General features: G+C 36.2%; 1 protein-coding gene across 2 annotated transcripts; it reads right to left on the minus strand.

The window, feature by feature from the left end:
* Window positions 1-7966: 7966 nt before the first annotated feature.
* LOC113743006 (uncharacterized) lies at window positions 7967-12877 on the minus strand. 2 transcript variants are annotated; one of them, XM_027271059.2, is made up of 6 exons: window positions 12392-12875; window positions 11278-11378; window positions 10157-10254; window positions 9067-9263; window positions 8866-8913; window positions 7967-8390 (listed from the first exon to the last, which is right to left on the minus strand). In XM_027271059.2, the coding sequence occupies exons 1-5, from the start codon at window positions 12765-12767 to the stop codon at window positions 8870-8872; spliced, it is 816 nt and encodes a 271-aa protein (XP_027126860.1). In that variant the 5' UTR covers window positions 12768-12875; the 3' UTR covers window positions 7967-8390; window positions 8866-8869. The 2 variants fall into 2 exon arrangements, with proteins under 2 accessions (XP_027126860.1, XP_027126862.1); XM_027271061.2 differs by lacking the exons at window positions 7967-8390; window positions 8866-8913; window positions 9067-9263 and having other exon boundaries at window positions 10153-10254; window positions 12392-12877.
* Between the last annotated feature and the right edge of the window lie 1838 nt (window positions 12878-14715).

A 14715-nucleotide genomic window follows, 5' to 3' on the forward strand; every position in this document is an offset into this window, starting at 1 on the left:
AAGTTTTACATCGTATTGAACTTCACACAGAAGTAGTTATTGCAGTAATTCTTTCTTGTAAAAACTTCTCATAAAATTGCATGTGCAGCAGGGCGCAGGCGCGCAGCTGTCCCTGTCAAAACTTCAATAGCGCGTCGGAGCTTTGGACCTGTGGATGAATGTTTGTTGTCTCTACTGAGGAACTCGTATCGGGTCCTGTTTGGCATCTCCTTTTCAATTTTTCTTATATTAGGCCTTTGGGCTGATGACCACTATCAATGCATTAAGATTTGGTGGGGTGGGAGGCAGGGTGTGTACCAATTTGCCACAATTAAATGTGGCATTGCTTAAAAAAAGGTACGCAGTGCACCCGTTTTGTCCGATAGTGGTTCAGTCTCTTTCGAGTTACCTCAGAACTTCTTCAGGCCCTCCCCTCCCTATAGTGTATGAAGCTATCGTATCGACATATATATATATATATATATATATATATATATATATATATATATATATACTAGGCAGGTGATCAAGTGCTACGACACTACTCAGCCATTTTTCTTCGTTCTAGTCTGTCTTTTTTTTCCCTCTCCTTTTCTTTCTCAGGTCTTGCAGGAAACAACTTTTTTAAGGATTAGTGGGCAGCTAGAAGTAAATGGCAATGGGCCAAATTTAACTATGTAGAAGTAGTTGTCACGCGGTATTTGAAGTCTAGATAGCGGATATTGTCCATATCACACATACGAGAAAAATCACAATTCTAGGAAAAGTCATAGAGTTCTCTTGGCTGGCATTGGGTGTTGCTGTTGACTTTAACTTCGCCAAAGGTTTTCGTAGGAGAAGGAAGAATAATACTAAATATGTTCAAGTTTTTTATTCCTTTTTTTATTTTTAAAAAAATTTCTACCAATTTAAAGGAACCATATACTATATGATTTATGACTAAGTTTATAGACGAAGCCTATACAAGTATATAAAGTATATTTAGCAGCATTGGTAGATAGTAGTATTTTTGAAATAAAATTTGTGTTTCTTGTTGGGGCAATGGCCAATGGCAGTCTGCATGGGTTCTCGTTCCAAATGAATGCTGCTAGCATGTAGGCAATTTCTAGTTCTAAAAATAAAACATCAATTAACAAGTCCTATTTTTGATATAAACAGCTAAGAAATTCATTTCATTTTGCGAAAGAAGAAATCGATTTCTATCATTGAGGAGGTAAAAGTGTTCCTATAGTAGTTGAGCTAACCATTCCATTCGTTTGGTTGGAGGGTTTTCAAGTATTCGATGATAGTCATTGATAGTGTGTTTGGTATTCTAATCTTGGTGTAATGCAAGATCTAAAATCCTTCGATCATTATTCCAGAGTAATTTGGGCACTTTTGCCTGCCATTACCGACCAAACAAGAAAAAAAAAACACAAAGGAAAAGATATTCTCCAATTTGATCTCCTCCATCTTCTCTTTCTACTCGTGCTTCTCAGTTCTCCATCATCACCAACGGGCCCTCACTTATTTCTACCACTTGCCTTGCCCTCTCTTCTACCTATAGTTTCTTCCTTCAAAATGGATCAGCAACGGACCACCGGAGCCAAGCTAGAGAGATAGTTGAAGTTTCTTCTTTTTTCTTGTTTTTCTTTTCTTGTTTACTTGGATTGTTGCTAACGGGATTCATACGGGGTTCTAAAAACTGGAACTAATGGCATAGGAAGTGTTGGTGGATGGTGCACTATCATGGTGGATTGGATTGACTTCTTTGAGTTGGAGTTGGTGAAGATGGTGGTGCATTTATTTGCATATTTGTACAATTTGAGACAAATAATTTGTTCAATTTCAATTGATATTTTGGTTTTACTGAAATTGATGGAAATGATTACAAGAACTCGAGAGGAATCTTTGAAGCTAGAAAGTATTATGAGTCCGTGAGAAATCTTTGCTGCTGCAACTGCAAGACAGATCCGAGCCTTGTTTTGGAGCAAGAAAGGATAATTGAGGAAGAAAAATGGGAATCAATAGTTGACATCAAACAAAAAAAAAATTAAAAATATTCAATAGATACTCATTTTTTGCAGTACAATTACCAAACAAATGAAAAGGAAATGTCAAAAACCTATTACGATTGAAGCCCTTTTGATTCTCGTTGCCATTGTCATTCCACATCCCTTACCAAACGGATGGTAAGATTCATACAGGAAGTCCCCGGGGCCCCTGTACCTATATATTATGCCCTGACATTCTAGTCTCAAAACTCAAGTTTGTCCCATAAAAGTCTTCTCTGTGTTGCATTTTCAGAACCATTTATCTATAAACATGTAGGGCATAACTTAGCAAAGAAGGGCAGCGAAGTTGTTCTGACAATCAGAGCCAGTCATCAATATTGACAAGCAAATTAAATTGACAAATGATATAATGCATTTCACAACTATCTTCACATCTTCAACACTGAATCATTGGTAACTCTTGGTTGTGATTTTTCAGTATGAATGCTAGCTAGGGGGATGGGTAGTATACAGCTACTCCAACAAATTTGAGAGTTACAAATATAAATACTTTTTTGCCCCAACCTATAAGGAAAGGCGTGGTAGGTGGCAATATACTTTTCCTTTTTATTTCATCGCGAAAGTTTTTTTTTTTTTTTTGACATAGTAACTTAAACTCATAGCTCACTCTTTCCATTGGATATTTATACACCACATATAGGGGAAAAAAAAAGAAGAAACTGCATCTTCTACCTATTTCTTCACATTTTAATTAGATAATAATACAAGGGCTCTTGAATACTCTCATTATCCCCTTATAATTGTTTATAGGGCTTGAATTGTGAAATTTTTGTAAACAATTCTTTTGTTGTAGCTTAAATACATTTGTTAATCTTTTTTTTTTTTCAACTATCTTTTTATCTCATATATATATTGCATCATAAAAAGTGTAACAACAGTATTTTAATTTTTTTTAAAAATAATCCTCTACCCAAACAAATTACAGTCATCAGTCCTTAACGTCAATATCGCCCGTTTCCCATTCCCTCGAAGCTTTCTTCCTTCCACTCCCCCCCTCCCCTTTTGAGTTCTGATAGGCTGGGGAAGTAAAAATGCACCATGTCATCTTCCCTTGACATTTTGCCTTTGGTAGAAAGGGAGAACTGAGAAGTGAAAACTAGAACTATATAATGGGCTGTCATTAACTGATATATAGTAGTAGGTTTTAAATTGAAGCATGAAAGTCGGAGCCTTGGCTGTGCATTTATACATTCTCTAATCTCTCGGCGTTGAATGTCAAGGGCAAAAAGCCAACCCATGAAGGACAGAGTGACTGAACGCGCAATTGGATGCAGAATGTGACACTATGTTCCCAGACCATAATGTCAATTTACTCAATCCGTACATTGTTTATTCCTGCCATTTCCTCCGTACCGTACTCAACTTCGTTATTAATTAATTGTATAACTTATTTTATCTTAGATTACAGGGAAGAGGAAGCCTAAAGAGATTTATTGGTAAGATTTGTATACCTGTTAGTCCCCGACGTTCAAGAAGTACACAGAATTGGCTATACTAGTCGAGCAATGTCGAGTGGCATGAAAAAGGATACTGCCTACTAGCCATAGCCCAGAAAAGATCAAGTAGGAATCTATAAATTGGTGAATCTGTATTCCAAGAAAGGCATGGGTTTCATTGCCCTTTTGTCCGAGGGTTCGACTAACGGATGCTCACTACTCGTTAACAGCGTGTTTAAGTATATGATGTATTGAGAACTAAGAAGCGCCCATTGAGTACTCTTTTGGAAAGTCCTTTCGCTAGGCTTTTAAGAGGAGGGCCCCTCTCTGTTGTTTGATTTGCTATAGAGGTTCATTACGTGAAGAAAGAGAAAATGGATTAATTCAATTGGTTCGTTTAAATCAATACGATTTGGACTTGGTCTTTGAGTTGAGTTAAATTGAGGCAGTTGGAACGATTTCATGTATTCAATGGGACCCCTTGAAGTTTTTCCAATCAAGCATCAAAGATTATGACTTTAACACGACGGGTGATGAAGGGGCAGAATTGGATGGTTAATGAATCTAAAAATTGGAGGATCAAAAGTATTCAAAGGTATATATAAAAGTATGCAAAAGTGAGTGAGAAATGATGGAGGCCTAGATGAATTTGCAGACTGCCAACGTTCATGCCAATCAGGATCCACATCACCAATGACCTCAAAATCTTCAGGATGCTTAAAGTATATGTGGAAAGCATATAAAGAATTGACTAACTCCATTGTCAACTGTAATCATGGGGGAAAAATATGATTACTTCAAAGGGTTAACTACTACAGTTACAATCCTGTACAAAGTTTTCAAAAGATGATCCATTAAATTATCGAAGAACTTAATGAATTGGGAAAGGAGATTAGTGTTTTGACTCTGCCAAATACCAATAGTAAACCATAATTAGTTGCGCTATCAATTCCAACTTCATAAATTGGAATTAAAACCGTAGACCATAGTAAGGTGGGCTAAGGCCACAGATTTTTTTTTTCTTTTAATTGGAATTAAAACCGTAGACCACGGTAAGGTGGACTGAGACCCCAGATTATGATAATGGAGCAAATGTAAGTCTGCCTGCATTAGAGAATGAGGTGTGAAAACCGTAAATATCATTTCCATTTCCACTAGGAAGAAAATGCTTTTTTTTTTCCGTGTAATCGATGAAAAGGGAATTTCATGGTGCATAGCTTTTGTGAACGTAGAAACATTAATCAGTTGATCGTGCGATTCCTGTTCAATTTTCAGGTTCTCCCTATTCTCTCTTTCTTTTATAACGTTTAGAGTCTCTCCTCGAACAAAATTGAAATGAAAAACTGTATGTGGTTTACTCTGATAAAGATGTTCTTGAGTAGACCATTGGTTTCCATCCAACACATCACGTCAGCTTGTGCCTGATCTTATTTAGACCAACATTAATTTGTGGAGATCAGATGGGTCAGCGGAAATTTGACTAATTAACTTACCAAAGAATATAAATTTGATAACTTTTAACGAAAAATGTCTAAGCACCACCAATCAAGTTTTAATCTTGTTGTAATTAAGGATAGCGAAAAGACAGTAGTATCAGTATGCCTTGCATCTGGAAAAAAATGTTGTTCGAAAATTACTTGAAGATTGACTAGAATTGAGGACGCCCACTTCTTTATAACTGTGTTTTTAAATTCGGACCGGATAGGACGGTCCGATCGATCGAACCAAGAATCGGCCAAATATTCGGTTCGATTTACTCTAAAAAATTGGGTGTATAAAAATCCCGTTGATGTCAAGTTTTTTTTTTTTTAAAAAAGGTCAAAGCATTTTCAATATTATGTTTTGGCCTCTAGGTTGTTAAAAATTATTAATATGTCTCAAATATTTCATACTTTATAAATGTTGTCCGAAAGTTTGGTGTTATTTTTCAATCAAATCCATAATTTTAATTCTAAACTTGTTAGTGTTCATTTAATAATATAAATTGCTACTTGCTCATTCTAATTTCTTTGTATTTTCTTATTAAATATATTTGAAACATCAAATATATATGAATATACATTTATTAATATTAACATGCTCTTAAGTATTTTACATACAATATTTTAATTTTTAAATAATTTTTATTTATGACATCATCCGATTCAATCCCGATCGAATTCGGTCGAACCCATTGACCCGTGACCCCTGAACTCGTGCTCGGCTCGAGTCTGAAAACATAGCTTTATATGACATAGATTTTGGTAGTGTTTGAAATGTTTTGTCAAAATTGTATATTGGAATTACAAATATTCATTAAAACGCAAAAGAAAAAGAAAAGGAGGTCTATATATAAAAGAGATAACCATTGAATCACTTTCTTTTCCATAAGAAAAGAGAACACAAGGCAACCGACAAGGTAAAATCCCAGAAAAGGAAAGAACTGTACAGACGTGCAGAGGTGAGGCTGAGCAATGGTAGCCACATCTTTATTCTGCAGGGGCCAAAAAAATTGAAAGAAACATCAAAATCAATCTCATGATTCGTGTCGTGTCAACTTGTAATTATTTTAAGCGACAATTATATTGAAACGATTGAAAAGGAATTAAGAATTAATGGGTCAGTAGCAGTGACCAAGATATTGAGATGTCATGCCTAAGCACTAATAAGACAATCCAATGACAGTTATGGCTCCATATTTGAAGCCATACAAACTTATTCAACGGTATATCTATGTTACTTATTGCTAATATACTGCTTAAAAAACTCAACCTCTTCCAATTTCGACATCGTAATACTCAGCTCGGCTGCTCAATCAAATACATCCAGAGTGATTAAGCCTGAGGAACTACAATGACGGGTTTTTTTTTTCTTTTCCTTTGTTTGCAAAACACAAAAAATTTAAATCAAGATTAGCCAACATATTCAACTGCTTTTTGTCCATAAATATACCACTAGTGAGAGGGTCTTATAAACGTCTATGAATGATGGATCATAAATCGAATCATTTGATCGAAAAAATTGTCGTCCTATCATATAATTTTGTATCAACTAAATTTACTAGTTGAAGATAAGCGGACTCAAACTACTGATATCCGTCGCAGCCTCGCAAGATAAATTATCGCTTCTCGAGCCCCGGACTAATTTTATCATAGAGGCTAACGATAGACAGTAACTCCCTCGAGCACAATTTACAACCTTCTTCTTCGAACTGTGGTCTCCAAAGGGCAAGAGGCAACAGTGAATGCGTGATCATATGCAATCCCAACGCCAGCCAATCATCATAAGATTTCCTGAAATGTGGTTTGGCTCCCAGAGCTAGTGGAGGGAATGGCCACCCTATGCCGGCAATTTAGTTGAAACTTCAAAATCATTGGTGCACGTGCACGTTGAAGCTGATGTTATACATTAGATAGACCAGAGCAAACCGCGTGGCCGCCTAGCTTTATATCTCAAGATTACTCGTTTGGGTTGCCAATTAAATTGTTCAGATTTCAGACTTGCGAGCGTCGGTGGAAAAAATCCCAAAGATCTCGTTGACTTTAAATAAAGAAAATATATTGTTGACTCGCACCTACATGAACCATTAGGTGTTCAAATCATTCTACCTATCATGATAACAGTGGCGGAGTTAGGAAGGTCAAACTCCATTAGCCCAAGAATTGTAATAATATAATAGAGTTTGAAACCTATAAATACGTCTATCTTAAACATTCATTTTTTTATGTTAAATATGTTTTTAAAACTAAATTGTGCTTGAATTTTTTTTGTGAAAATTACATCTAAATTGACGTTCATATTTAACTTTTGGTAGGTCTAACCCTCTTATGAAGGTAATGGTTACGAACTTATAATAATTTAGGGGGGCAATGCATGATAGGAAATAGAATTCTAAAATTTATGGGGGAGGGGGGCAAATAAGGAACAATATTGAAAATTTTAAACTTTCTTAACCTAGAGCATAATTTTCTCAAAATTGAGGGGGTGCAAGCAAACATGTGGCTCCGCCACTGCATGATAAGCATAAAAGCCACCCGAAAACCCAAAGAAAAGGAACAAAAAATACAAGTTAAATCATTCTGCAGGTGATGAAGAGTTTTCGTCGCAAAGTTTCAAAAGAATTTTTGTCAAAATTTTAACGATGAATCAAGAGAACTGGTAAAAATAACAAAGTTATAGAGCTTCAGCACCAGAGGCCGCAATTCCAATAACCTTCAGGCTGGTGAGGCTTTGTCTTGCAAGAAATTCAATTACCTTAGCCTGTTCTATGCTAGCAGTGATCTTGAATCCTCCCAGTTTTACAACTACAGCCCGCTGTAGCGCACAGCGGCTTCAATGGACGGTGGCGGGCGGGTCAGAGATGAGTGGGATTAAGAGTTTAGTGTCCTTTCCATAGAAAAGGAGAGGAATCCAATTCCCTTTTTTGGAGATTTATGACAAAGGTGAATCCCTGAAATTCACCCAGGAAGAAGCTCTCTTTGATTACTCAAAATCTACTATAGAAGCAATAATCCACCCTTAACAGAAAATGTCTGTAATAATTGGAGTTAATAAGGAGAAATAAATACAACAATGTGAAAGGTGGCAGATATAAAAATTAACCAAAATTTACAGCACCAAATGCAAGCCAGTTACACCAACCGTCCAGCTCCACAATCTCCCCGACCCCAGCTCCACCAGCTCTCCGCGCATTCTCCTCTCTCTCCCCCTTCCCAAGGCAGGCGGCAAAAGAAAAAGCAACATACATTTGAAACAATGAGCAATTGAAAACACAGAATTTATAAACAGGGGAGAAGATATAGTTCACAACTACTGGCCACTTTGATGCAACTTGAATACCAACTTCATGCAGATATCCCTTTCTTCAAGACAACTCTGTGATTTAACTCTGATCTCTTTGTAAAACTTTTTTGCCCTTCCAGAGTCATTCTTTTACGTACTCCTACACATATATGCAAGTATGTGTTAGAGACCCCCGCTACAGTATCATTGCAGTCTGAAAAACTCTAGCCTCCTAAAATTGGATGTTTTACTTTTCTATGCAGTCTCTGTGCGAACATGTTGTGACACTTGTCTAAAGCTAAGTGCATGTTAAATTCCAACACCAACAACTGTGCCACCACATTTTCCTGTTTTCTATTTAACATGATTTACATAACCTAAATTACATCGCTTTCCAGTCTCTTTAAACAGTTGTTTTCAATCTCCCTTGCAATATGCATATACGTGGTCAAACGATCATATCTCTTTCCAAATAAAAAAAATAAATAAATAAATAAAAGAGATTGAACTATACACTCTGTAGTTCCTTAAGCAACTTATATATATCTAAATTGACTTGACAGCACTACAGATAGCATGTATAAAAAAAGAAAATGGTGCAAGAGTACAAGCAAAAACATTTATCTTGAACTCACCAATCTATATCTTGTCAAAATCATCATCAAAGCCATCATCTCCATCATCTAGCAAAACAGAGAAGACCATTAGTGTGCCACAACTTGGCAATATCAACAGAAAAGTTACATTCGCTTGCCCTGGGGGGTGGGGAGTTGGCAATATCCAGCAAAGAGGAAAAGGACTCAAAGCAGCATGTGCATCAACTTTCAAATCTTTACCTGGGCCTTCATCACTGTCTCCCGTATCTCCCAATAGAAATACATCCAAATCCTGCTCAGAGGTTGCATTTTTACTTTTCTGATTTGCTCCTCCTAAAGCTGCTCCAGAAGTAGTTCCAGCTGATGAAATTTCCTGCTGCACATTTTCTTCTTTTTCTCCAGTCTTTAGTTTCTCTTCCATGTATCGCTTTTCATAACTGTATCAAATCATACAAATTAAAATGGTCAGCAAAATATCCTATCTCCTTGTCTCAGAAGAGGGTGGCATTAGGGAGGTGGGAAGAGAGAGAGTTTATAATGATGTCCCAAGATGCTTGGAAGTTTTATTAGTCAGCATTAGCTAATTTTTGTCATACACTTTGAAAACCCTAAGATTCTGTCCTGTTCATGGGTAAAAGGACAAATGCTACATATAATGGGGGAAAAAAACGAAAATGAAAAATTCAGATCAGGATTGGTACAAATTACTAGACAGAGTTGAATTACTATGCTTCCCTCCCATTGCCTATTGCTGCCATAAAGCAATGGACCTCTTAAAAGCTTAGAAAAGGATAACTTCCATCCAAGGAAGGAATGTAAAGTGTTATTTTTGTTTCAATTATATTTACCCCAATTGGATCTGATGTCTTCTCCACCAAAACATCGAAGGGGATGATAGCCTATTTGAATTCCTTGACCAGTAAGTCAAAAGTTACAAGCAGTTTAGTTGTCAAAACATAACTTTGTCAATATGGAAAGGTAAAATAACACACACATAGACATACTTGGGATAACTAAACTCATCATGTTGGGAAAGTCATTTATCTAAAATTTCAAGGAATACCACTCTTAATAAACTTATTCTGACAAACTAGCAACAATTTACTCCTGCAATCTACTTCATGACAAAACAATTTACACATGGAAACATTGAATATCTTGAATGTGACCACTTGAGAAACTGGACATGAAAAGCAAAGCCCACAGGTTAAAACAATCCAGAACATAATGAATCACAAGCCAACAGATCTCTTTGCTGTGTATGCTCTGAGAAGACCATGTTTTAAGTAGCACAAAAGGGGAACTTTGATTCGGAACAAGAAATACTTACGGGTCCACATGACTATTTACTAGAATAAAGTAGATACGCCAAAACTTCCTCTCTTTCATGACACGTGGGCACAGCTCATATCTTAAACTTTTGATTTCCTGCAAGACAGCAGCATTAACCACAGTAGATCAGCTTAAGATAGGGCTGAATTCAATACCAACCCAGACAGGTTCTATGTTAAACAATGCTCACTTAATTTCGTTGCCCTTTACCTCTTTGCCAAGAATAATTCTTTACTGATTTATGAAACAAGTACAGAACACTAATACACACATGAAACCAATCCACCATTTCCAGCGACAGATATGCCATGCCTGGAAGCAATAGCTTGTTTAAAGTTTTTCCCCATTTAGAAAGCAAATTTTAACTTCTAATAAATGTGAACATCTGAAATAATATAGCAACTTATATCACATCCAGTACCAACTTGGTACAAACTTGCCTACATTTTAAACAAGTTGAAACAAACAAGTGCTAAATGAGAATTAAAATCCGTTGTCTTATCTTCGAACAACCATCTAGTTCCTGCTAATAAGTGGAAATGTCCAACTAAAAGAGAAATACTATATCTAACAGCAGTGATGTCATACAACAACATGAAGAAGTTAATGAAGTGCGATGTCATATTTTCTGAGGCAGGAAAGTAAAGAGAGATATTAATCCGGAATGTGCACCAATAACCAAAGTGGATAAAAACATTTCTTCTTCACTTTTTATGTGCTCAACCATGACGCAGAAAATTAAGGAAAAAGGCTAGTTAGAAGGGCATTAATATCAAGAAACAACCTGCTCATCGCAATGAACAATGTTCTATAGTCAAGTACTTCCGGTATCAAAGAATCGCAACAAATAACCAGAACAACAGTGTACCAAGCAGCTAAATATTTTGCTTGCAGTCAACTTGGCAAGATGTTTTAGATAGCCACAAGCCTAATCTCATTTAGCTTTTCAAGCCAAAGGAGAGCACTAAATTACTTCCAAAATTGAGCAGTCTAATTTGGCAGGGGAATATAATGTTAAGCCTATTTCTTTATCTCTTCCTTAAATACCTTCAGCAAACCTATTTCTTTATCTCTTTCAAATGCCTTGATCAACGATACTTTGAGAACAGAGACATCTACCTTTACAGTAGCAAGTACGAGATTGGCATGCTTCTCTTGCCATTCAGTGAGATCCTGTCTAACATTTGAGACTGCAGGAATATCAGACACTTCTGAATCATCTGCAGGAGACACCAACTAAGATTAGCTTTTTTTTTTTTTTGGTTAAGGCAACAAAAGACAATTGTGCGAAGAACAAGACATAATTGATAACCATAAGTTAATTATGATACATGACAAGCATAAATATAACAGTAAAACAAGAAGGGGCCAAATAATTTGGCATTAAATTACAAAAAACCACTAGCAGAGACTAAACAATCAAAATAACAGACTCATAGAACTGTCATTGCAGCAAAATAAACAGAATCGGGAAGAAATGTCGAGAAGATCAAGCGTGCTAACTACAATGCTGGCGTGAGTTTCAACCTCCACACTTTCCTTCTACAGATATGCCTTTGGTAATTGAACAAGAATTTACACGCTGTACCCAAGTTTGTTCTTCAAAGAAACCACATGATACTTCTACCATAACAGCTAAACCCAATTCAACCACATGCGTAAGTTAACTAAATCAATGACAAATAAGCTACTTCAAAATCAAGATAAGAATAACTGCCTAATTGTCACAAAGGAAAAAAGAAAAAAAATAAAAAAATATATAATAAAATCGATACTTCTTGATTAGAAAGCTGATATATTCTAACAACCTTTTTCAGTAAACATTGTCCTGAATCAAAACCGGTATTAGCACTTATATGCCAATCATTGCCACAAATTACCTAACATTTTTTTTGCATTCACAAATTTGTTATTCACTACAAAAATATGCATGAAATACAAGCAACCAAACACCAGAAAAAAACACTTCTTTTTATTAAAGCAATCTCCGATTCAAATATTCAGAAGAATTACCACAAATAAACTCAATAATTAGAAACAAAAACAATTATTAACCGGCATTATCGAATTGGAGTATATAACAATCTCTACAGAAAAATCCTAAATTCTCAAAAGCTGAATCTGCAACAAGAAAACCGCAACTCTCAATCCACATTCTCCATTTCCCTGATTCCCACAACCAGCAAAGATCAAAGAAACAAAAAGAGAAGCAATTTCGTCAAAATTCACTGACCTTCGAGCGGAAAATCGCGAAAAGTATTCATCGTAATGCTTTGTACAAACTCTCTCAACTCATCGGTAACTCCAAACTTCTCCAGATCAGCGGCCGAAACCGCCGGAGGAGTCGCCGCCTGAGAACTTGTATCGACGAGGTTCGACAGCGCGACGGCTGCCGGAGGAAGTTGAGACTTGATCTGGTCGGCGCGTTTTAGGGCTTCAGCGGCGATCTCCTTAGACTTCTTCGAAGCTTCGGCGGCGATCTCCATAGACCGCTTCGAAGCTTCCGAAACGACGTCGGAGAGCTTGGAGGAGCTAATTCCATTAGTCAGTTCCTGCGAACGCTTCGCAGCTTCCTCGGCGAAGCTCCGAGCTCTTTGCCAGAAATCCATTATTCAAGCCAAAAATTTTCAGTAGGTTAAGAGATTTTTATTTTTTTTTTATTCAATTTGTGATATGAGTTTGGATTCTGAATCTATTGACGATGATCGTACGACGACCTTTTCTTCCTACTATAAGGCGATTTTAAGATGAGCAAATTTGCAAAATAGTCCCTCATATTTGTTATAATCTCTCTTAATTTGTCACAATCAAAATAATTGTTTTTTGAGTCCGTCATGTACTCAACATTTTGCTATTTTCATCCCATTCCTCATATAAAAGCTACCTTTTGGTAGGATTGCTTTTAAAATGAAACACAAAACCAAATGCATGTTAACCTCAATAAGAAAGGTGTATATAACATCAAATGTTTCTCATGATTTCCTTTCTATTAATAGTTAAAAGATAAAATAAACTACTTTGCATCAAGCTCGGTTAAATGAGAGTTTTTCCAACGTTAGTTAGTTTGTTAAATAAGTATTAGAATCATTGCAAACAGGAAACATCAACGTTCACAAAAGTTTATTAATTTTTTCAATAAGTATAAAATATGAATTTGCGTATAATTATTTCAAGTTATATTTGAAATTTCACAAAAATTAAGACTCGTGAGAGCAGTCATGTCAGATAATTTTCGATAGACTAAAGTAACGCATACATGCCTTTTTCTTTGAAGAAATGTGATGTATGTTTGCAGCTCAAACTAGGCATGATTACAAGTAGGTAAAGTGATGTGAAAAGGAGTTTTGAACTATTTTTAGTTTTAAACCTATGAAAGTGTTTTCGAGACCAATATGCAGTCTCAAGTCACTTATAGCAATCGACTAAAACAGAATAATTCACAAATGTGAGGACATTTTTGCATAACTCCTTACACATCGATTCTGAAAAGGTCAAATTACAGTGGAGTGGGGCGTACGGTACGGCTAGGGTCTTGGAAGAGTGTGACGGGATGCAACTGCGTGGGGACACATGGGCCATCTAGTCCAATACGAAGTTAGTCAATTGGGCATTAAAGAGTAACCAAAACTCTACTTGGGGTGCACGTGATGGATCAAATTCTCTGATCTATATTATAAACTAGGAGGCTTCCCTGCGCAATGCGCAGGCGCCAGGTGTTTTATTAAAAAATTTTGATCGTTTATATTTTGGTGGACAATTTTTCCGCATATGGATCATAAGACTGTATGGCTAATGGAAAATGAGTGCGTGAACTCCATCAGGCGCCTTTTTTTATGCCCTTTATTTTTTTTGTTTGCCAGCAGAGCTAGGAGCAAACCCGATTCTGATATTCCTAGGCAAAATAAATTAAGAGAAAAAACTTCGTAAACAGTAGCAAGGAACACATAACCAACTGTGCAAAATAAGATTAAACTGATGATATTATATGCAATAGCCCTCAAACAAATGTGATTTACTATCATCAAATCAAAGAAAGTTTTCAATCGCAAAATAAGAACAAAGATCAAAAAAAGTTCTTCTGGACAAGCTTTTACAAGATCAGCTCATTTGACGGAAATGAACTTTGTGATCTTCCTTATTTTTTCAAGATACTTCGGTGTACCCATTCTTTCCTCAAGCTTTTCATCCAGAATCTTATGAGTTTCACTGAAACTCCTCCTCGCCAAGAACACCCCTTCTTCAAGCTTCTGTAATTTGGATTTTGCCACTCATAGAGGCAGGTCTCCTGCAGCGTTTAACTTCTTGCATTGTTTTTCCCATTGCATTTGCACACCAACTCCAATTTTTACCTTCATTTCCTCATTACACAATCATTTAAGATTCAAAAATGCAGTTCAATATGGTATGCAAACTATCTTGTCAACTACCATTAAAGTACAAGTTCACAGCAGAAGTACAAGCAAGCTATAGAAAAACTTCCACTTGATTCTTGCAGCAAATGAGATCAAAGCTTTCAACTTCATTACCAAAGTGTGTGTACTACAATCCTCATGCTAA

The sequence above is a fragment of the Coffea arabica genome, chromosome 4e (genome assembly GCF_036785885.1).
Source record: "Coffea arabica cultivar ET-39 chromosome 4e, Coffea Arabica ET-39 HiFi, whole genome shotgun sequence".
Lineage (NCBI taxonomy): Eukaryota > Viridiplantae > Streptophyta > Magnoliopsida > Gentianales > Rubiaceae > Coffea > Coffea arabica.

What these genes read in the sequence shown, in the direction of transcription:
- LOC113743006 (XM_027271059.2), bottom strand. Translation starts at nt 12,767, where the DNA reads ATGGATTTCTGGCAAAGAGCTCGGAGCTTCGCCGAGGAAGCTGCGAAG. An exon ending in TCGTACTTGCTACTGTAAAG is followed by an intron (nt 10,255 to 11,277) that starts GTAGATGTCTCT and finishes GCTGTCTTGCAG; the next exon opens with GAAATCAAAAGTTTAAGATA. An exon ending in AGACAGTGATGAAGGCCCAG is followed by an intron (nt 8,914 to 9,066) that starts GTAAAGATTTGA and finishes CTGTTTTGCTAG; the next exon opens with ATGATGGAGATGATGGCTTT.